Raw genomic sequence first — 22294 nt, forward strand, 5'->3', positions numbered from 1 at the left:
GACCCCCATTCCCAGACTGCCACTCTTGATCGGTGGCTCACTAGTGCCTGTGACACGGTGGCCCCTTCGAAGCGGTCGACCATCAACCGTTCCCACAATGCCAACAAGTGGTTCAGTCCTGCTATTAAAGCAAAAAAATTAGAGGTAAGACAGGCTGAACGAGCCTGGAGGCGAACATACTGCACCACCAGCAGACTACATTTTGTCACCGTGTTTAAAGAATACAAAGTAGCCATCTTGACAGCTAAATCCGAGTACTTCTCCGGACGTATCCTGGCAGCAGAATGCCAACCTCGTGAAATATTTTCCACCGTTCATGAGCTGGCCTCATCGGACAGAACACTGCCTAAGATTCCCCCCTCCCAGGGCTTATGCGATTCGCTTAACGAATTTTTATTGACAAGATAGCCCTCATCAAAGCCAATATCTCTCCCCCCTCCACTTTCACTCCACCCCAACCCTCTGAAAACAACTGTCTCCTCAATACCATCCCTCCCCTCACTAGTGAATCCCTGTCCCCCTTGCTTAGTCGCATTAAATCGGGCTCCCCAGGCGACATTGCCCCGGCACGTATTCTTAGCCAGTTCTTCTCGGCGTGTCCAGCTCCCGCCCTAGCCCTCCTGAACAACTGTTTCACCTCAGGCTCTGTTCCGTCCCCCCTGAAAACTGCCGTAATTCTTCCTATATTAAAAAAACCAAGAGCCGACTCCTCTTCCCCTGCAAACTATCGCCCCATATCCTTTCACCCCTACCTGGGAAAAGTAGCAGAGTCCCACGTTACCCAGGTACTCAGCTCCTTTATAGAGAGCAGCAACTACCTTGCTCCCTGTCAGGCGGGCTTTCGTCCCCGCCACTCCACTGAGAAGGTGGTTATCTCAGTCATGGACCAACTTAGGGAAGGACTCGACACCAACACCCCCCAGGCCTTGGTCCTCCTCTATCTATCCGCCGCCTTTGACACGGTTGACCACTCCATTCTTCTGTCCCGTGTCAAGGCGGCGGGTATAGGGGGACAGGCCCTTGCCTGGATAGGATCTTTCCTGGAGGGGCGCACACAGGCAGTCCATCTGGCTGAATTTTCTGCCTCCCCCAGCAGGGTGACATGTGGGGTTCCTCAGGGCTCCTCCCTCTCCCCCCTTTTATTTAACCTTTATATCTTTCCCCTCATTTTTGCACTCCAACAGATGGAGGTCACAGTCTACAACTATGCTGATGACCTCCAGCTCATCTTTAATTTCTCCCCCTCCTCACTCGGTGCCTCCAGCTTCCGGGCTTGGATGAATGCAAACCATCTTAAACTCAACCCGGATAAGACAGAGTTGATCTGGACTGGAGGCTGCAGCAATCCTTGGTCGCCCACCTTTTGGCCCAACTCCCTTGGACCCCCCCTTTCCCCTTCTAATGCCGTTAAGACCCTTGGTATTACACTCAATCACCACTTGACACTTCACACCCATATAAGTTCTGTTGTCTCTTCTTGTTTTTATTCCTTACGTATCATTAGAAAAGTATCCCTTTTTTTCCCTCTCCGCACTTAAACTGGTTGTCATGGCCATGATCTTATCCAAGATCGATTACGGGAACATCATCTACAACGGTGCTCCCGCCTACACACTTCAACGCCTCCAGATGGTGCAGAACCAGGCAGCCCAACTGGTGTATGGGTCCCAAAATTCCATCACTCCTCCCCGCTCCTGATGGCTCTCCATTGGCTTCCAATCAAACAAAGAGCTCTCTTTAAACTTGGTTGCCTTACCTTCCAAGTTCGGGCAGGCACGGCCCCTGCGTTTATCAACTCTGCCATCACTAATTACTCCCCCGCCAGAGACCTACGCTCTTCTTCTAAGTCTCTGCTAGTCATCCCCCGGTTCAGAAAAAAACGATCTGGTGGCCAGAAAGTCTCGGTACTGGCACCCACTTTCTGGAACTCCCCCCCCCCCCCCCCCCTCTCAGATCCTCTCCCTCATATATGGAGTTTCGTAAAGCTCTAAAGACTTTCCTGTTTGAGCAAGCCTTCAATCCGTAGTCCTTTTTTTCCCTCAGTTTGAAACTCTATAGCGCCAAGAAACTGCTCAGTGTATGTGCGCTTTACAAATAACTCAAAATTCAAATTTAAGCGCTGACGTCAGTTTCCTTTTTTTTTTTTACTTTCCTACATTCGGCATGTACAGAAATAGGTTTCATGTTAGTTATAGATGTCTGTAGTGTGCTATTTTTCTGACTTTATGTTTTGACTTTGTAGCACTTTAGCACCACCAGGGGAAAATGGATTATTCGTGTTAGAGAGTCAGACCTGGGAATGTGGGTACTCTAGGTTTCACGTTTTGTTTCTACATTCAAAGAGTGCCTAATGCTACATCACCTTTGAGTGGCAACATGAAATACTGACATTCGTCAATGCAAACTGAATGTTGCCTTCCTGCGACTGACTGGTTTACCTCCTTAAATTACAAAACCTCCTTGAAATTGTGCTTTTCCTTAACAAAAGCAAACGAAAGAGCTTGATTTTTCCAAGGCTGCTTCACTTATTTGTATAAACACTAAAAGATGCGTATACTGATCCCAATACTGTCTGCTATAACTTTTTGTTCACATTTTTTAATAAATATATACACAAATGTATCATTAGTGACGCTTTCGTTGCAACGAGTTGAATCGTGATTAAATCAGAAAAGCATTATCAGGGAGAAAATGTTTTTTTTCCAAGCAGTGCTCATCTGAACGAATTAGCCATCTCGATATAACAAATCAGCCAAAATATAATTGTCATTATCTGTGTAAATCCTCTTAATTGTTATGAAGAAATTGATCTTTTTAAAAACTTTTATACAAAGTTGCATCATTTAACAGGAAGCTGGTAAAACTATTGAATATGAATTACATGTTAGTTTGGGGGGGCACAGTAGGGCTTCCGTTTAACTAGAAGAAAATAATATTTTCCTATTGATTTCTCTTCAGTGTACTCCTCAGTTATGTAAACATATTGTCAAGGTATAAAAGGAAAAGCTGTTGGCATTGCCAAAGCTTATTTCTTTTTCTACGGTTAACTGCTTGCACAATGTGATTCAGGTGATGTAATTTTCGTGCATTCCAGGTAAAGAATTTGAAGGGCTGCTGACTGCACGTGCAGGAACCAGGGGCTGAACTGCAAGTGCACCACGTGAATTCATATGGTATTGAGGAAGTGGTTATCCTTGAATGATGCACTGATGTTTACAAGCTGGAGGAGAAAAAAAAGATCATGAAGGTTTGCTCTCCTAAGTTAACGGTGAGAGAGGTGTGGCGCAATAGCCAGAGTGGCTGCCTCCAGAGCACGGGCTCATGGTTCGAGTCCCAGTGCCAGCGGCAGCACAGCTCAGCATCATGTGACTCTGGGCAATAGCTCACTTAATCTACCCGAAGCCCTCCAGCGCCTGGATACCCTTAGGGGTGGTAAGTCGCGCTTTACAAATCTGGAACCAACAGATGGGAGTTAGAGAAAGTGGATGCGCCAGGAGCACCCCGAGTAGGCGGGCAGTGCACTGAACTCCATCTTTTGGTATTTCAGCAGAATTTGTTTCTTGACAAAACACGACGAAGAACTGGGACTAAACGCAACATACAAGGAAAAGGATGAGAGGGACAAAGGGTGCAGTGGCTGGAGAGTACAGTTGTTCAGAAAGGGAGATAGAGTAGGGGATGAAAGTTGAGGAGAGCCTGCAAAGTTGCCCAGGAAAGGATGCTTTTCACATGACAGCAGGGGGTGACAAGGGAAGCGGGTTGTATTGCAAGTTGGTTGGGCTGAGAGTAAAAATTGAGGTGGGTCTTGTTGCAAAAACAAGAGGTCCACTTGTAGGTTGGCTACTCGTGTCTATGCCATTCGTAGACTTGTTAGTTTTATACTATGCAACAATCTCTTTACCAATATTCTTGCTTTGTTTTTCGTCCTATCTGGGTTCAACCTAAGTGTATAAATATGGAGGCCAATGAGCATGAAAATGTCTAAAAATATTTGGTTTTGTATTCCTGCCTTGCTTTTTCTATTTTTCTTTTTATCATAGTGAAGAACAAGTTATTTACCTTCAGTAGCACTCTTTATGGTGGATACTTTTTATAACTGCAAATTTCTCAAGTTTTTATTCTCTTAATTCACGAGGTTTGTAGCAAACATTTCTGCAATCAATCCTGCCTGCACGTGACACCATCTACCTCCATTATTACCTCGCCACTTGTACAAGACAACACAAAGACACAGATCACCGTCCATGCGCACTGACTTTAGTCTGTATCATAACATTGTCTGTGCCCCTACACATGGAGTATCGCTAGGAAATTGAGGATGTGACAGAGCGCGTCATCTAACGGAGTCTTTATTTCCTCTGAAGGTTCACTCCACAAAACGTGGAAGAGGACAGGTGGTGAACAACCTACAGTTAGAGAGAGCATTAACGCTGTTATGTAACTCATTCATCTGAGGGATAACAGATCCCTCATCTTGTGAATCAATACTAAAGCAATGCCCCCGCCAGGATGTGGGTCCAAGGAGTAGATGTTACATCAATACATTCACCAGAACCGAGAAGGCAAAATGACCATCTTTGGAAAACTGATCCAATAGTGCCTAGAAAAGAATGGACAGATTCTTATGTGGCAGCGTAGGAGATGTTCAAAACAGCAACATCCTGAGCCACGGCTGTAGTAGTGGCCTTTTCCCAGGCCCTTAGGCGGATTCTCTTTTTTTGTGTGAAGGGATAACGAAGATTGATGTAAAGGACGATCCATTGAAATAAGGTTAATTTCTGGACAGCCTTTCCAGTACTTCACACTAGTGAATTCAACAAAGAGCGGCGTTCCACTGAACAATTCTTTTGCCCTACCAATTGGTGCAGCCTCTGCTCCTCGTTAGATGGATGAGAAGGAAATAATAAAGTGGGACGCATAATGACCTATCCCCCCATCAAAAGGCAACACCACTTTCAGAAGAAAGAAGGCACACATCAGAAGCAACAGGATGGCAGGAAAAATAGGGTACGGAGGCTGGAAAGGAAATGCCTGCATTGCACCTGCATGATGCCCAGAAGAGAGAAACTGTTTTTAGAGTCAAGAGCCAAAAGAAAAGTTACATTGTGCAGAGGCTCAAAGGGAGCTTATGTCGGGAAAGTAAGGACCAAATTCAGATCCCCATGCCACATAAAGTAGAAGGGTGCAGGAGGAGACATGTTTGAAAGCCCTTTCAAAAACACATCACAATAGGTGAATCAGGCCAAGAAGGCTAATCAGGCAAACAAATAATGCTGATAGGTTTGATAAGTATGATTGACGAGTGCCCACACCAAAGCCTTGTCGGTCCAGGTACAAAGCAAAATAAAGGACATAAGACATATATGTCTGCAGAAGGTCAACCTGCATATTCTCGCACCAGATAAATGTAGACTAACGGCCAGAGTAAATGTACTTTGTGGATAGACTGCGAGCTGCCAAAATTACATCCATCACGTACGAAGGAAGATCACAACCACTCAGTTGACGCTGCTCAGTCTCAAAGCAGAGAGGTATGGATTGTGGAGGTTCAAATACAAGAATCAGCCTAGTTGCTGGAAGAGAAGGACCTCCCACAGAGGCAGTTCATGTGGAGAACATGTGCTTAGATTCAGGACCTCCTAGTACTTGACACTTACGATTTGAGTCTGGGGCAATCAGGAATTACTGAACTTGTTCCATCCTGAACTTTATTAACACCTTTGGGATCTACCAGGGATCCGCAAGGATGAAACTCAATGGTGCAAAAGGCTGGGTATTGAGCATTCCTTGAAGTGCTGAACAGATCTACCACGGCGACGTTTCACTGGGCGAAAATGCCCTGTGCCCCCTCTCAGTGCAGATGCCATTTGTGATCAGCAAAATTATGTGTGCTGAGTTCATCCACCCTGATGTTGCAGGAACCTGCAAGGTGACTGACCGTCAGGGAGATCTAATCAGAGTCCAGCCACTGCCACAGTCTCAGGGCCTCCAGAGAAGGGCCACGTTCTGCCCTCCTGGTTGCACTACCACATGGCAGTCTTGTTGTCTGTTAGTAACTGGGCTGGCATGCCCTTGACAGAAGGCAGAAAAGTCTTGAATGCCAGTGGGATGGCATGCAGCTCCAAAACATTGATGCAATAGTGCTTCCCATTGGTGACAAGAGGCTCCTGATCTCCACTTCATCCAGATGACCTACCCAGCTAAGAGATAACACGTCTGACGCCACTGGAAGGCTGGGATGAGGAGAATGGTCAGTTGCAGGTTAGGACGGCATCTGCCACCGCAGATCTAGGTCCACCTCACTCCAGATGTGGATATTGTCTGAGAAGCACCACCAGAGCTGGGCCCAATGAAGGCGAAAGTTCCATTCAAGGACCTGCTTGTGTTAACAGGCATGAGGATCCAGGAGGATGCACATAGCCAAGAGCTCAAGAAGCCTCAGTACCAGGTGGTCTGAAACAAGTGCCCGCTCTGAAAACTTCAGGATCAGAGAATGAATATCCTGGACTGTTGCAGGGGCAGAAAGGCCTTGGAAGCCACCATGTCCAGGATGGCCCCTATAAATACACAGGGTGAAGGTGGGATTTCAGTTTGTGGAGCCGGAATCCTAGGGTCGACAGGAACAATTCCATTGCCTGCAGGTGCCCAAAAACAAGCTAATGTGAACATGAAGTCAGGAGCCAGTTGTTAAGGTAAGGGAATAGATGTATCTCCACTCTATTAAGATGGGCTGCAACCACCTGCATGATGTTTGTGGACAACCGAGGGTCTGAAGTTCAGCTGAAGGGCATGATGGTGATTTCAAGAAGGTCTGACACCACCACAAAAGACATGTACTGCCTGGGGGATAGCATGATCGACCACTGCAAATGAATATCGTTCAAGTCCAAGTACACTATCCAGTGCTTAGGGTCAAAGCCAAATAGGCCCTGGGACAGATTCAACATCTCGATCTCCTTTCTGAGGTCTGAAGGCATCATTTGAGAATCTGATGTCCAATAACGGCTGTAGACCCCCGTTCTCCAAGAGAGTAGCAGGAATAAACCCCCATTCCTCTCTCTGCCTCTATATTCACCTTAACCATGCACTTGGTGAGTAACATCGCTCTTTGGAGAGAATCTCACAGTGATCTACTGACATCTATGCAAAAACTAGGGAAATGTGGGGAGAAGAGAAGAGTGGTGGGGGCACCACCAAAATGAATATTCAAAGGCCTCAATGGTCTAAAGTAATCACACACTAGTTGGAGAAGTATTACTGAATTCTGCCTCCTACTGATCTCAAACGTCAGTTGGAGTGGAAACTCAAGTGGCTTGACAGAATATGGTGGCAGGGGAAGAGGAGGAACAGAACTGTTGGATCTATTGGTGACTTTGCTCTATCACCACCTCTGCCCATGAAGCTAAGAAAGGACTGGGCTGGTTGTTGGACAGGCTGTACAGGTTGCCTCTGGTAGCAGGCAAGACCCTTGACTATTCAAGGCAAGTGGGGGACAGCAGACCCCAGGGAACGAGCCATAGCTATCCTAAACTTGAAGTGCTGCAGCACAGTATATGAGTTTTCACAGAACAAGCTGGTCCAATTTAAAAGCATATCCAATAAAGAAACTTAGAAGTCCTCAGAAACCCCAGTTTATAGAATTCAAGCCAGAACTTGAAATATATCTTGCTGCATCCTTGATGTCCTTAACATTGTGGGTGAAGGAGTTCCAGAAGTCCTCTGGTAGGGGTGAACAAAATCTAATTTTCCACAACCGAGAAGGCCTGGGTAAAGCGACCCAGGACACACAGCATGTAATGACTAGAGTACAAGCTAGCAACGAGAATATATTTTGGGCTCTGGAGACAATTTTCTTAGACTCCCTTTCCAGTGGACCAGTTGGAAATGTAGCTTGATTGACATACATGGCAGAAGCTAGACCAAATTGTAATAAAGCTCACAAGAGTTGGGTGCTGCTTCAAAAAGGTCAGATGCAGGACTATATTGCTGAAAAATGTGCGACTTATTGGCAGCGCTGAGCAAAGCAGGCACTAGGTCGCACAAGAGACTCATTAATGGCATCGCTGAATGAAAGCAAAGACTCCAAATTTTAATGCATAGGCTGCAAGACCTCTGCCAAAAGACTGACTTTAGTCTCTAAAATAAGCAACTGTAGATCCACACTTCTACAGCTCTACTTACCATCTCCTGAAAGAAGGCACTTTCCTCCTTTGGGCCCATAAGGATTAATTCAGATGCAGACGACTTGTCTAGATCACTGACATTTTGGAGGTTAAGGTATAGTCCTGCATTAGCTTAATGAAGGTTGAAGAGTTTACCTGTAATCTCCTTATCAACTTCGTAATGAGGATCATTTTCCAATCCTTGGTGATCACTGGAGAGAGAAGAGGGCAGGATAAGAGTCATTCTCTGCCTGGGTTTGAACTCTGATTATTTCATAGTGAGACATGAAGCATAACCTCACTGATGTCGCTATTGGATATGTCAACAGAATTGGGGTGAGATTCTGAGCTGCTGCTGGTATAGAATCAACAAAGGAGCAAGCTGCAAAGAGGGCGGCATCAGAGGTGGAACAGGATGAGGTCAAATGATGTTAGTCGGTGAAAGGAAGGACCTGTCAGCAGAAGACCAACTGATATCTGGAGACCAAGGGGTGCCAGAAGAATCTGGAATAATTTTGAAAGTTTTTAGCATGGCCTCCTTGAAGGCCACAATCGGTTGTGGACTCACCGATGCACTCAGGAATTTGGTGCATATTGGCTCCAGGACTGGCACTGGCTTGTTATTGCACATCAAAGTCAGGATGGGACCTTGAGAGCAACAGGTGTTGCACATGTTTCTGGAGCAACCTCATCTTGGACTAACCCAAGAATGGTGAGCAGGTAAGACATTGCAACTGGACTGGTCCTGATTTTTCTGTTCAGCAACATAGAGTTTGGTTTCCTGCTCTCTGATGGCTTTAAGGTAGGTCAGAAAACATTTGCTGCAGAACTTGGAGCTGTGTTTGGTACCATGGCACCAGAGCTGGACATCACACAAGTCCATAACCAACATGTGCTGGTCACAAGAACTGCGTGTTTTAAACCCTGTCGTTTTAGGAGGAGACATCCATGCACACTTTTGTTTTTGAGAGTTGGGAAAAACCCGGTAAAAGAGCGAAATTAATCGAAATAGCGCACAAGAGCCTTATTGAATGGTGCAGAAAAAAAAGAACTGATGTCAGCATGCAGGTCATGTTTGGTGCTTATATAAGGCTTTGTGTCGTCATGTGAAATAACTGGACGGAGTTGCAATGGGGGGGGGGGGGTTTGGAGGGGGCGATGACACCATCTGCCAGCACACAGGTGCAAAGGCCAGAATTGTTCCCGATATAACCTATGAACATTCACAATGTGATAAACCTGCAGTTAGCAGTACCCATCAGAATAGCCTGTTGTAGCTGCAAAAATCCGCATTTTTCACCCAAGTTCCTCTTATGAATTTGAAGGCCCTAATCGCAGAATAACAACTCCACAAAATGTACTTGAATACAAATTATGGAGGTAGATGTAAAGTAAATGAGACTGACAGGAACCTTTGTAAGAAACAACCTCACCGTGAAATGTAACTGTTTTGAATTGGTGGCCGATGTTAATAAGACAAGATAAACAAAATTGCAACATGTATGATCTCTATAAGCTACACAAAGAACATAAGCCTTTTCCTGAAAGGAAATCTAATAAATAAGGTTTGCAAAACAATTAATAGCCTGATAAGGTGCAAATCTAAAATTTTAGATTGACTCTGCTCCGTTGAGAAGGCAGAGCGTAAGATTGCAGAGTTCACAATCCCCCTCTCAAACTTTTTACAGTTTTGATGAAGGAGTCATTTACATTTTTGTTATCTATGTATTTTACTTAAATGTGTTCATCCTGATGAATGGTTGTGCCTTAAGGCCTGAAGCCAGCACGGATGGTAAAAAGCCAATTCTTAAAGGAGTAATGATGGACGAAACTCAAGTGGAAACAAAGAAACAACGAATCTACTGCCTGAAAAGCCAAATACTCAGAGCTTTCAGAAGAAGGTGTGGTCAGATTTTGAATAATGTTACATACCTTATTCAAAAGAAAAGTTTTACTTTTGCCTCTAAAGCTCAAAAACTGGTGTCACAGACTTTCAAAGGAGAATAATAGCTTCATCTTGCTACAGAAACCACCTTGGAGTCTGCCGGAACTTAAAATCAAAGAAACAGCAGGCCAAAGGACCAAGCACATCAGGATCTGAGTTCAGAGTCTTTTCTCCAAATTTTGTGCAGTCTCTCTTCCTCATGTACCAGTTTTATGTTCCCCACTAAATGGATGAAATAGAGGCTATTCCTATATGCTACCTGCATTAGGGACACAATCCTTAAGTTATGGCTAGACATCAGTGGCTTAACAGTTGGGGAGGGGGGGGGGGGCATGAGACCGAATTGCTGGGGCATGACCAAGAAAAGAGGGAATTCTCTTGTGTGAGGAGGATTTTTTCACACTCTGTGCTGCTTTCCCTAGAGATGAAGAGGTGAAAGAATGAAGTACCAGCTAAACAACAGAATTTGTCTCACCAGAGGTATTGAAAAAGGGAGAACTTTGATGCACTTGATAAAAAGACCCCACAAACATTTGGGGGAGCGGATCAGAGAGAAGAAGCTGGAAAAAAACTACAGGCTCTGAATAGCCAGGTGTTGGGAGAAAAAAGAGAAAGTAAAAAGAGTAGGAGGGAGCAAAATGTGAGATGAAAGAAAAGAGGGCAGCACGGTTAAGACTCAGGAGACTTTCAACAGTGTTGTTAATTGAATGGGCAAGTACAAAAGGAGGTGGAACATCTGGAGAACCTCGTAATAGCAGCGAATCAGAATATAAGAATAGAAATTGAAGTACTCTGTTGAAGATCTTATTGCCAGAAAAGAAGAATATGCCTCTGTCCTAGTGGCCTTCTCTCAACCAACCGCCTACTAAGAAATCTTCTGGCCTCTGCTGTAAGGGGGGGGCGCTGTCAGTGCCGCCTCTCTCACCAGCTTACTGCGACTTTCGATCCTACCTTTTGCAGCCTCCGTCCAGCACTCGCCAGAAGCGGTCGCTCCTGCTAACGCTGCTCCCTGACCTGTCCCAGACCCAGAAGCTGGTATCGTTGCTGAAATCTAATTTATTAGCGCTCCGCTCGCATCACTGCAGACCTAATTTGTGCCCGCTCGGCTCACATCTCAGCTGCTCGCATTTCTGCTGATTTATTTTGGCTCCCGCTCTGCTCGCACTACTGCCGCTTTACTCTGTGTGTGATTGTTTGATTGAAGTAGCGCTCTTGTGCTCGCTCTGCTCACATCTCAGCTGCTCGCATTACTGCTGATTTATTTTGGCTCCCGCTCTGCTCGCACTACTGTCACTTTACTCTGTGCGTGATTGTTTCATTGAAGTAGCGCTCTTGTGCCCGCTCTGCTCACATCTCAGCTGCTCGCATTACTGCAGAGTTAACTTGGCTCCCGCTCTGCTCGCACTACTGCCGCTTTACTTTGTGCGTGACTGTTGATTGAAGTAGCGCTCTGCTCGCACCACTGCCATTTCCACGTGTGCCAGAGTGTTGTATAATTTTCGTCTTGTGCCTTTAAACTGTGGAATCGATTTTGGCTTGATTGTGCTGCCGCCATTGCCCTTTCCCTAGCCTAACTCAGGTTGTGCCCTAATCTGTTTGTGCTACACTCTTGGCTCGCAGCCATTTTGTTGTTTGTTGTTTAACCCCCAGCCCAGTTCCCCACCACGCTCCTGCCTCCCAGCTGCCCCGCCCTTGCCCCTCCCCTCACCTCCATCCACATATGACAGATGCTTTTGCGCGCAGCGTTCACGCGCAGCGATCGCGCCCCATGCGCGCCGAAGGTGCGCCAAAGGTAAGCCCGTCTGCGCCCAGCGCCTGTCCCCGCCGCTCCCAACCCACTAGAGTCACATATGATGCCGCAACTCTCCTCGCCCTCAATCCCGGACGCGCACCACAATGCTGCGAAGCCACCCCAGGACGTACCCACGGACCTTTCGCCTGCCTCTCCTGCAACTTCAACTGCTCCAGGACCCTCACCAAATTAAATCCCTCCACACACAGCTCCGCCTCTAACCGCCTGAAGTGCATCTTGCTCAACAACCGCTCGGTCCACAGACACGCAACGGAACTCTGGGACCTACTCGACACTATGTCACCGGACATCGCCTTCCTTACAGAAACATGGATGAACACATCATCAGCACCCGACATCGCCATAGCCATACCGGACGCTTACAAGATTACCCGTAAAGACCGCACCAATCAAACAGGAGGAGGCATCGCCATCATCCACAAGAACACCATCAAAATCACGACCAGCTCCGAGGATAATCTTGCAACCGCCGAATATCTCCACTTTCAGATCCACACCGACCCTAGGACCACTCTTAGAGGCACCCTCATCTACAGGCCTCCAGGCACCCGCAGCCAATTCAGCGATGACATCACCGACTTCCTCTGCCCACATGCCCTCGCCTCCGAGAACTACATTCTTCTAGGAGACTTCAACTACCACCTTGAAAACAAACACAACAGCAACACCACCACCCTTCTGGACAACCTGGCCAATCTCGGACTCAAACAACTTGTTGACACCCCCACCCATGTAGCCGGACACACGCTCGACCCTATCTTCACCTCCAGCAAGCACATCTCCTTCGATCGCACCACAGCTCACCACTGGACGGACCACAGCTGTGTTCACTTCAGCTACAAAACCACCCTGACCCACAACCGCCCACAACCCATTCCTCAGAGAAACTGGAACAAAATCACCTCCGACCAACTCCTCACATCACTCAACCAAAACCCTCCCACCCTCTCATTGGACCCAAACCAAGCGGCCACCAATCTCAAGCAATGGATCACCCACAGTGCTGACGAATTAGCACCCCTGAAAAAACACCAGATCAAATCAGCCAGCAAAAAGGCTCCCTGGTTCAATGATGACCTCAAAAAATCCAAGAAGCTATGCCGCACCTTGGAGAAAACATGGAGAAAAAACCCAACTACCGCCAACATGTCCGCCCTCAAGGCTGCCACCCGCAAACACCACCAACTGATTCGATCCGCTAAGAAATCAGCATTCAAGGATCGTCTCGACAACAACACTCACAACAGCAAGGAACTTTTCAACATCGTCAAAGAATTCACCAACCCCACCGCAGCATCTAACGACATCACTCCCTCCCAAGACCTCTGCGATGCGCTATCCTCCTTCTTCTACAACAAAATTGCCGACATCCACAACAGCTTCGTGAATACTCCCAGCTTTCAACCCTCCCCACCCCCCTCAGATCCTACTCCGCCAACTAACAACCTCACCGCCTGGAACCCAATCACCACTGAAGACACCATCCGCCTAATGAACTCCATCCACTCCGGCTCGCCAACCGACCCCTGCCCCCACCACATCTTCAACAAAGCGAACTCCATCATCGCACCCCATCTTTCTGATGTCATCAACTGCTCGTTCAACTCTGCCACCTTTCCAGAAAGCTGGAAACACGCCGAACTCAGCGCCCTTCTGAAGAAACCCACAGCAGACCCCTATGAACTTAAAAACTACCGACCCATATCCCTCCTCCCATTCCCGGCCAAAGTCATCGAGAAAGCCGTCAACAACCAGCTCGCCGCCTTCCTTGAATCCAACAACTCCCCCGATCCATCTCAATCCGGATTTCGAGCCAAACACAGTACCGAAACCGCCCTCATTGCAGCAACAGACGACATCCGATCACTACTGGACAACGGTGAAACTGTGGCCCTCATCCTACTCGACCTCTCCGCCGCTTTCGACAGTCTGCCACAGCACCCTCATACAGCGCCTCAGCAACATCGGAATACAAGGAAAAGCCCTGGACTGGATCACCTCATTCCTCGCTAGGAGAACTCAAAGAGTCCGACTTCCTCCATTCAAATCTGAGGCCACTGAAGTCATCTGTGGAGTACCTCAAGGATCATCACTCAGTCCCACCCTCTTCAACGTGTACATGAGTCCACTCGCCTCCATCGCGCGTCAACACAACCTTAACATCATCTCTTACGCCGACGACACCCAGCTAATCCTTTCCCTCACCAAAGACCCTAACACTGCCAAAACCAATCTCCACGAAGGCATGAAAGAAGTAGCCGAATGGATGAAACATAGCCATAGTCTAAAACTCAACTCAGACAAAACGGAGGTGCTCATCCTAGGATCTTCCCCCTCTGCCTGGGACAACTCCTGGTGGCCTTCCGCCCTGGGCACAGCACCCGCACCCACAGACCATGCACGTAACCTTGGCTTCATCCTAGACTCCTCTCTCTCGATGTCCAGACAAGTCAACGCAGTCTCATCATCCTGCTTCAACGTACTTCGCATTCTCAAAAAGATCTTCCGTTGGATCCCCCTCGAGACAAAAAAGACTGTCACCCACGCACTGGTCACGAGTCGACTGGATTATGGTAACACACTATATGCCGGAATCACAGAAAAATTACAGAAAAAACTCCAACGAATCCAAAACGCATCAGCGAGACTCATATTAGACATCCCTCGCCAAGATCACATCACCGGACACCTAAAAGACCTCCACTGGCTTCCTGTCAACAAAAGAATCATATTCCGCCTTCTCACCCACGCACACAAAGCCCTCTACAATCTTGGACCCGAATGCCTCAACACTCGACTGTCTTTCTACCAACCCACCCGCCAACTAAGATCGTCCAATCAAGCCCTCGCCGCTGTCCCGCGTATTCGAAAATCCACCATGGGTGGCAGATCCTTCTCCTTCCTTGCTGCCAAAACCTGGAACTCACTCCCCACTCACCTCCGCCTTACCCAGAACCACATCCCCTTCAGAAAAGAACTTAAAACTTGGCTATTCGACAAATAATGGACCCCTTACCCAAGCGCCTTGAGACCCTCTGGGTGAGCAGTGCGCTATACAAATACCCGAACTTGAACTTGAACGGTCACGTGTCATCCCCTACTCTAAACTAACCACGGATTGAGGACCCCTGTAATGAAGCTGCTCACCTCTCTGTTTCTACACCACATTGTGGACCTGCATGTCTTCCCTTGCTGGCCCCCTTATCCATGTCAGGAACTCCTCACTCAATAGTAGAAGTGAAGGATGAAAGGGTAATGGTGAGATCGTATAAAATGGACAACAAAAAGATCTTGAAAAAATGGGTACCCTTAGGGCAAACACGATTCCATTGTTTCCTGACCTGAGACCAGAAACCATCACTCGCCATAAGAAACTATAAATCAATCTGAAGTTCATGATGGATCTGAATATGCAGCCTCTGTTGCAAACTGCTGAGCTATCGGTGGATCACAAAGAAGAGGATCAACTGTTTACAGAGGAGGAGACACTTTCTTGAAAGTGAAGTATGAGACTAGCTTTTTTTATCACAGCAATGCTTGAAGCAATTTAATAGAATAAAATGTGTTTTTAGACAGACGTGTCTGTCTATGTTAGGTAACGTGGGCCACATCATAGAGTATCTAAAGGATAATCAACCTAAAAATACGCTGAAAATGAAAGACAGGACACTGGTATGCCAATGTAAGTATACCCTCAATAATAAATGATGCTGAATAAAAGGAAAACATATTACAACAGCCAGGAGGTCAACACATCCTTCAATTAAATTCTTGTTCTTCAACTAAGTAAAGGTTAATTAAGCAAAGTACTGCCTATTTCTCTGTGAGTTGACTGCTAAAGCTATGAAAAACCAGCATATACCCCAAAAACAACACCTAATATTTTTTGAGGATAGGATTCAGTAAATAGCTGCCTGTTGGGATTGCAGTTTACGCTATTCATTTACCTGTTGGCTCTAACTGTGTTCTGCAGGACAGATATCACCATAGTTCCTGTTTCTACATCATCCGTCATCAGCAACTGCAGAAAATGCTCATTTTTCAAAACTAAAAACACAGGAAATACAAGGGGACAGTTACTACTTTAAGTGTATTGCAGCATTCAAACAAAACATAATTGTTGGTAGACTCAGTAGACTATCTGGTAAAAATAGTTGGCTTTATTTACAGGAAACAAAGTTCAGGTAGCAGCTAAGTAGTTCCTCCTAGACAGCGTGCCAGATAATGAAATTGATAACGCTCGCCAATCACAGACTGCTGATTCTCAATGAACAATAATGTAATACACTCATCATGGAACACTGAGACTTAACTCACACAGACTCTCTCTAGATTCAAATACCGTACATACATTCACACATACACAGAGCAAGATACCACATGTACAAAGATTGGAAATGCCCTCCGAACTACTTCTACAAACTGTTTTTGGCTCCAGGGACACATGAGGAATCTGGTATCTTTGGAGTCCATCTAATTCTAAAAGGAGGTATAGTAAATGGTGTTGATTAAGAGACAGTTGGTCACAAGAAAACATTAATTGCTTATATTCAGGTTCTTTAGTATCTTTCTCAAATTCATGCAATTTCAATATTCCTCTCCAATTGGCTTGGAGTGAATAAACTTTTTAGATACAGTAGTATTTCTACAGGAATTGAGGCAGTTCTTGGGTGCATTTTAGATTTTTGAAGCATTTTATGTTATCATATGTTTAATAGCCTAATTGCAGAGGTGTTGTAGGTCTTATCTGAATCTATGAATAATGCCATTTCATTCTCCACCTCTTTATTCGCATGTATACTGTCATTAAGGGGAATTAAGCATTTATCAATTTGGACTATCTGCTTCCGAAAGTAATTGTTTTCTAAACTGTCTGCGATTCTTGACTCCATTCTTGCCTCCAGTTTAGGACCTATACTTGAGCAGTTGGGGGCCACAGAAGACCGTTTGTCTAAGATGATTTCTCTAGCCCCTCCCACCCAACTTGATGTGAGACAAGCTAATGTTGCTGTGCGCCAAACCGCGGTTTGGTAAACTCTTAAAGTTACATTCTGGTTCTCCTGGAGCCGAGGGCTTCCAAGCATGGTGGGTAGAGGTTGAGTCCCATAACTATCTTCCTGCCATTGGTGAATCCACGGATTGTCCCAAGAACACTGTGGATGGGGGTGATGGAAGAGGGGTAGGATGTTGGAGGGCGGGAGGGAATGTGGTATAGTTATGGTTGAAGATCAGTGGACATGTTTTCCTCTGGTAATACACCTTCCCCCAGCTTTTGACAAATGTCCCCCAACTGGCCACTAATGTTACGAAATCATTGGACCAATTGAAAAACAAAAGCTTTGCACTAGCTTCATCCAAATAGTGGGTTTTCTTTTTCACCTGTACACAATATCTTTATAGTTTGTAAGGTTGCTAGGTCAAATAAAACCTTTAGTGGCAACTGTATACTCATACATTTTTGCTTTGCTAGTATCCCCAGATGCTAACTGACCAACCAGGCTTGGAATCCTGCTTATACCGGGACAATCAAGACCCTATCATTGGGGTATTTTCGTCACCATCATATGCCAGAGTCTCAGAGATTAGCTGCTGTTCTTTCGTCCTCAGTCTGTCCCTTCTTTTATCCTCACAGGGAATCACTTTTCAGCCCTTCCACAGGACTCTGAAGTTGATTGACTCATTCGCACCCCTCTTCCTTCTCCTCCCCCAGGCCCTCCCATGCTACGCCACATTTTAGAATGCAATATGCCTCTTGCCCTAGAAGTGATGGGCAGGAAACAGTTAGGTGTGTGTATAAATAGTGACGTGTCTGGGCCAGAGTCATTATTAGTACAACAGCTTCCTGACGGTCTCTATCAATCATCCGTTCCGGATGTTAACACTGTAGCATTATTAAGCTGGAACATAGCAGGGATAAAATCCAGATCAGGAGACAGCGAGTGGGGTCTTTTTGAGTGTCAGCATTGAATTTGTATCTTCCAAGAGACTTGGGCTAGGAAGAATGTTTACAGGTGTTGTTTTACAAGCTTCCACATTCCAGCGGCCAACTCCTTAGTAGGAAGAGCATCGGGTGTACTGCTGGTGTGGAGTAAGGCTTCCTTCTGATGATCTTACCCGTATGCGGTTATGTAGGGCTCCTGGCAACCCATAGGCTTCCCAGTGCTGTCAGAGTTAGCATTATTCTAATCCATCAATGTGGTAGAAGAATTAGTTGTGGTGGAGACAGGTTTTGGGGAGTTTTCTAAATTTGAGTTAATTGAGCTCTGTTCTCAAACCAATAGGCATTGAATTCCACCGTTTGGGGGTATGTAGGAAAAGAACCTTTCACCCCGTCTGATCTTCGGAATGTGAGGGACCTTCAGAAGACCAGTTTTAGAGAATCTTTGAGTCCTATTTGGGGTGTAATAAGTGAGAAGAGCCGCAATCATACTGGGTCCCCTGTAATTAATTGCCCTGTGAGCCATGCAAAGTGTCTTGAATTTCATTCTCTTCTCCACTTGTAGCCAGTGTAAGGAGACCAAGGCACCTTTGTCTGACGAGCATTTGAGTAATTTTGTTCCAGCCGTGACATTTTGCTCCACTTGAAGTCTCTTTAAGAGAGATTTGGGTGAAACCAGGTACACAGAGTTACTGCAGTCCATGCATGACAAAATAAGTGCCTGGACCAGGATTCTTCTGGATAGAGAAGGTAAAAAGTTAAGAATTTTGCGGAGGGTTCTCAGAAAGGTGAAGCATGTGCTAGTCAGTTTTTTGCCTGTGCTTCCATTGAAAAGGAACTATATCCAGCCCTATTCCTAAACATTTCATGGGAGAATAGGGACCTGGCAGGGTCCATAAACTTTATGGCCAGCTTAGTGATGCCAGTGGAGATACATTATTTCCCCCTAGCATCAATTCCGTTTTGTTTCCGTTACGTTTTAATGAGCAGCTTGCCATCCAGTAGGCCACTTTCTCAAGGCAGGGGCCCAGCTGATGCCGAGAGCCCTCTCTGCATGTCGTCAGCATAGGATACAATGGACACTTCAAATTCCTTGACAATCGAGGCCAGTGGTCAAACATAAACATTAAAGAGCGTGGGGCTAAATACAGACCCCTGCGGTACCCCACATTTTAAGAGAAGCACCTCTTAATAGCACAGAGGCTTCCAAATCTGGAAGAATCTTTCCTTAAGAAAGGACTGGAGCCATTTTAGGGCATCATTCTTTACCCCGATTTCCCTCAACCCGAGTGCTCAGGTGTCATGGTCGACCATGCCAAACGTTGCACTAAGATCGAGGAGAGTGATAGCTGCTACTCCAACCATATCAAGAATTCATTTTACGTTCTCTGTTAACACCAATGGAGCAGATTCTGTGCTGTGTTTAGGAAGGAATCTGTTTTGGTAGGGTCACGGAGCGAATTTTCCTCTAGATGTAGGGAAAGGTGCTGATTAATATGTTTCTCTAGGACTTTTCCCAGGGCAGGAAGCAAGGAGATAGGTCTATAGTTCCCAGGCAAAACAGGGTCGAGGTTCAGCTTTTTTAACAGAGGCTTGACCACAGTATGTTTCCATTCCCGGGGGACAAGGCCTGTTAAGATGGAGAGGTTAAGTAATGCATGAATGATGGGAAACATTTCTTGGCTTCCCTCCAAAAGAATATGGGGAGGGTCCAGGTCCAAAGGAGAGCCTGATTTCACTTTCCCAAACAAGACCGGAAGCGCTCCTTCAGTGATTAGGGGGAAGCTATGGAGACAGTCTGTTTCTTTGGCCTGAGGCAGTGTCTCTGGTTCAGTGAGTGAGGATTCTCTACCCTTTTGGAGTTCACTGTAAATGGAGGACACTTTGTTTTGGAAATAGACTGCAAGTTTATTTCAGCGTCCCTCTGAGGGACTAGGCAGAGAATTGTTTCGATTTAAGGGTATTGAGGGATTTTACAATCCGAAACAGCTCCCCTTGGAGCGTCAGCTGCCTTGTTCAGTTGTAAAAGTGGATGTGCTCTTGGCAGATATATTACAATTCATATTTTCCCTGGCATCTGGAAAGCAAGTGAATAAATGTCTATAACAGAAGCTCTAGTTTCCAGATAGAGCCTCCAATATTTCACAAAATAAAAAGCTGGCTTCATATATCAGCCCTCCCCATGTGATCTTTGCTGATGACTTAACTTTTAACTCCTTTGGAATTATACAGGATTTAGCAGCAGATGAAGATTTTCATTGGGATATTCCAATTTTAAGCATCCATTTAAAAAAACAGTTGTCAAGGGCAGCCTTACAAATGGCTACTATTTAACTTGTTCTTACAGCCATCGCACCTCTAAAGGCCGCTCACTCTACAATAGTAATGTTCGTTAAACTTTTCAGAAGGGGGCAAGAACCAGTAATATAGATTATATTGTACTAGATGTGAGAATATGGGGTAAAATTAAGAATACTGAGGTAGTTCATAGAGTCGAGAGTGATCATGAGCCTCTGATCCTCACTACAGAGGGTTTTTTTCAGCATCACAATCGACTATCTATGAGGATGCATTTGTACAGAGTAACAGCCTGAGAAGTGTCAAGTGAAATGCTATTTGCTCTTCTGTCAACTCACTTCCAAGAATTTGTAGTACGGTTGTGGCGCACCTGGGGTTGATGATTAAGAACTGGGGGCATCCTACTGCAGTTCTTGAGGTACATAACTAGTTATTTTTACAGTTGAAAGACTGCTTCTAAAAAGATTATAAAAAGGTAAATAGACCACACAAAACTCGGGAGTGTTTTTCCCAAGCCTGTCGGTCTGCGAAGGATGCTCTTTTGGCCTCAAATAATCCAGGAGATAGGCACATGAACACGGAGGCTAGAGGCTTGTATAAAAAAACAAGCATTTGCAATGCAATAGGTATCGCATTTGAGAGAGTTTGAGCTATTGGCATTGTAAATGACAACGCCTTTTATTTGTGTTTTAAAACTTGCAAACGGTGTGTAAATACGCACTTTGTACTTATAGAAGCAAGGCTGGCAGTAAAAGAGGTGCAGTTACTGCCAGCCTTGCTTCTCATAAGCAAGGACTATAAACACTGCTTGCACGTTTTCAAAACACATAAATAAAAAGTCTTTCCAATAGCTCAAACTCTAGCAAATGCGAGACCTATTGCATTGCAAATGCTTATGTTGATCTATACAATGGAGCTAACCAAAGAACACAATTTTAAACCTCCCATAAGATTGTTTATAATTGTGAAATACGTGTTTATTGTAGGCTTGTGAAGTATGTTTAACAAATATTACCATTTTAATACAATAAAGACGCCAAATATAGAACATTCTTTGATAAAACTTAAGTTGTTCAAACTCAAAGATCCAGTCATCTGCCTGCCTATAGGGCTGTGCTGTTTAAAAAATAATTATTTATTTAATTACGCAAATTTGACGAGTGCATTAAAACGCGTTATAATAGAACCAGACGCTACATGTAAGGCACAGTGATATTGAGTGATTTGCCCAGAATCACAGGATGCGGAGTCGATCCTGGGATTCAAACCTGTTTCCTAGTTTCATAGGGCTAGATGTAGGTAGAAAAGATTTACCGAATTTAAATTACCGAATTTTACCGATTCGGTAATTTAAATTCGGTAAATCTATGGGTCCGATATGTAGGTATTCCAGATGTGCTGGAATACCGAATCGGATGAATTCGGTATTTACCGATTCGGTAAATACCGAATCGGTAATGCCCTTTCATTCCTATGGGCTTTGAAGCCCATAGGAATGAATGGGCATTACCGATTCGGTATTTACCGAATCGGTAAATACCGAATTCACAAGGGTGCAGGGGGTGTCACTTTGACACCCCCTGGCACCCCCAAAACAGGCTTGGGTGCCATGTGGCAGGCATACCTGCCCTAAGGGCAGGTCTGCCTGTCACATGACATAGGTGTGCATGCACACATGTGCATGCACACCGGAATCGGTATTTTACCATGGATTTGTATTCCATGGTAAAATACTGATTCTGTAAGCCATGTGCAGAAGGTACATTGCCTACCTACATAGCATTTTCGGTAATTTTACCGAATCGGTATATATTACCGAATCAGTAATTATTTTACCGATTCGGTACATATTACCGAATCGGTAAATTTACCGATTCGGTAATGATACCGATTCGGTAAAATTACCGAAAATGTGCCCCTACATCTCAATAGCCCTTTACCGATCGGAAACGGCCGAAAATCGGTATTTTCGGCCGATTCCGATCGGTAAAGGGCTACCTACATCTGGCCCAAAGTCTCAAAATGTGGCCGCCCCTACGCCACAGACACCCTTGAAACACAGCAACCACACCATCCATCTTTACTGGTAGCAAGTGTATTTAGCATTTAGTTTACAATTAAAAATGCATATAACTGGA

At 45.4% G+C, this 22294-nt stretch overlaps 1 protein-coding gene across 2 annotated transcripts in view; it reads right to left on the bottom strand.

Moving 5' to 3' along the window:
- The window catches only part of IQCB1 (IQ motif containing B1), a 308848-nt gene that overhangs the window by 173544 nt on the left and 113010 nt on the right, over nt 1-22294 (bottom strand). For both annotated transcript variants that reach the window (XM_086958877.1, XM_086958879.1), the window contains exon 6: nt 15868-15967. In XM_086958877.1, the coding sequence (XP_086815003.1) occupies nt 15868-15967 (100 nt within the window). The remainder of the gene's footprint in view (nt 1-15867; nt 15968-22294) is intronic.

Source organism: Lissotriton vulgaris, chromosome 2_1 (assembly GCF_964263255.1).
Source record: "Lissotriton vulgaris chromosome 2_1, aLisVul1.2, whole genome shotgun sequence".
NCBI lineage: Eukaryota > Metazoa > Chordata > Amphibia > Caudata > Salamandridae > Lissotriton > Lissotriton vulgaris.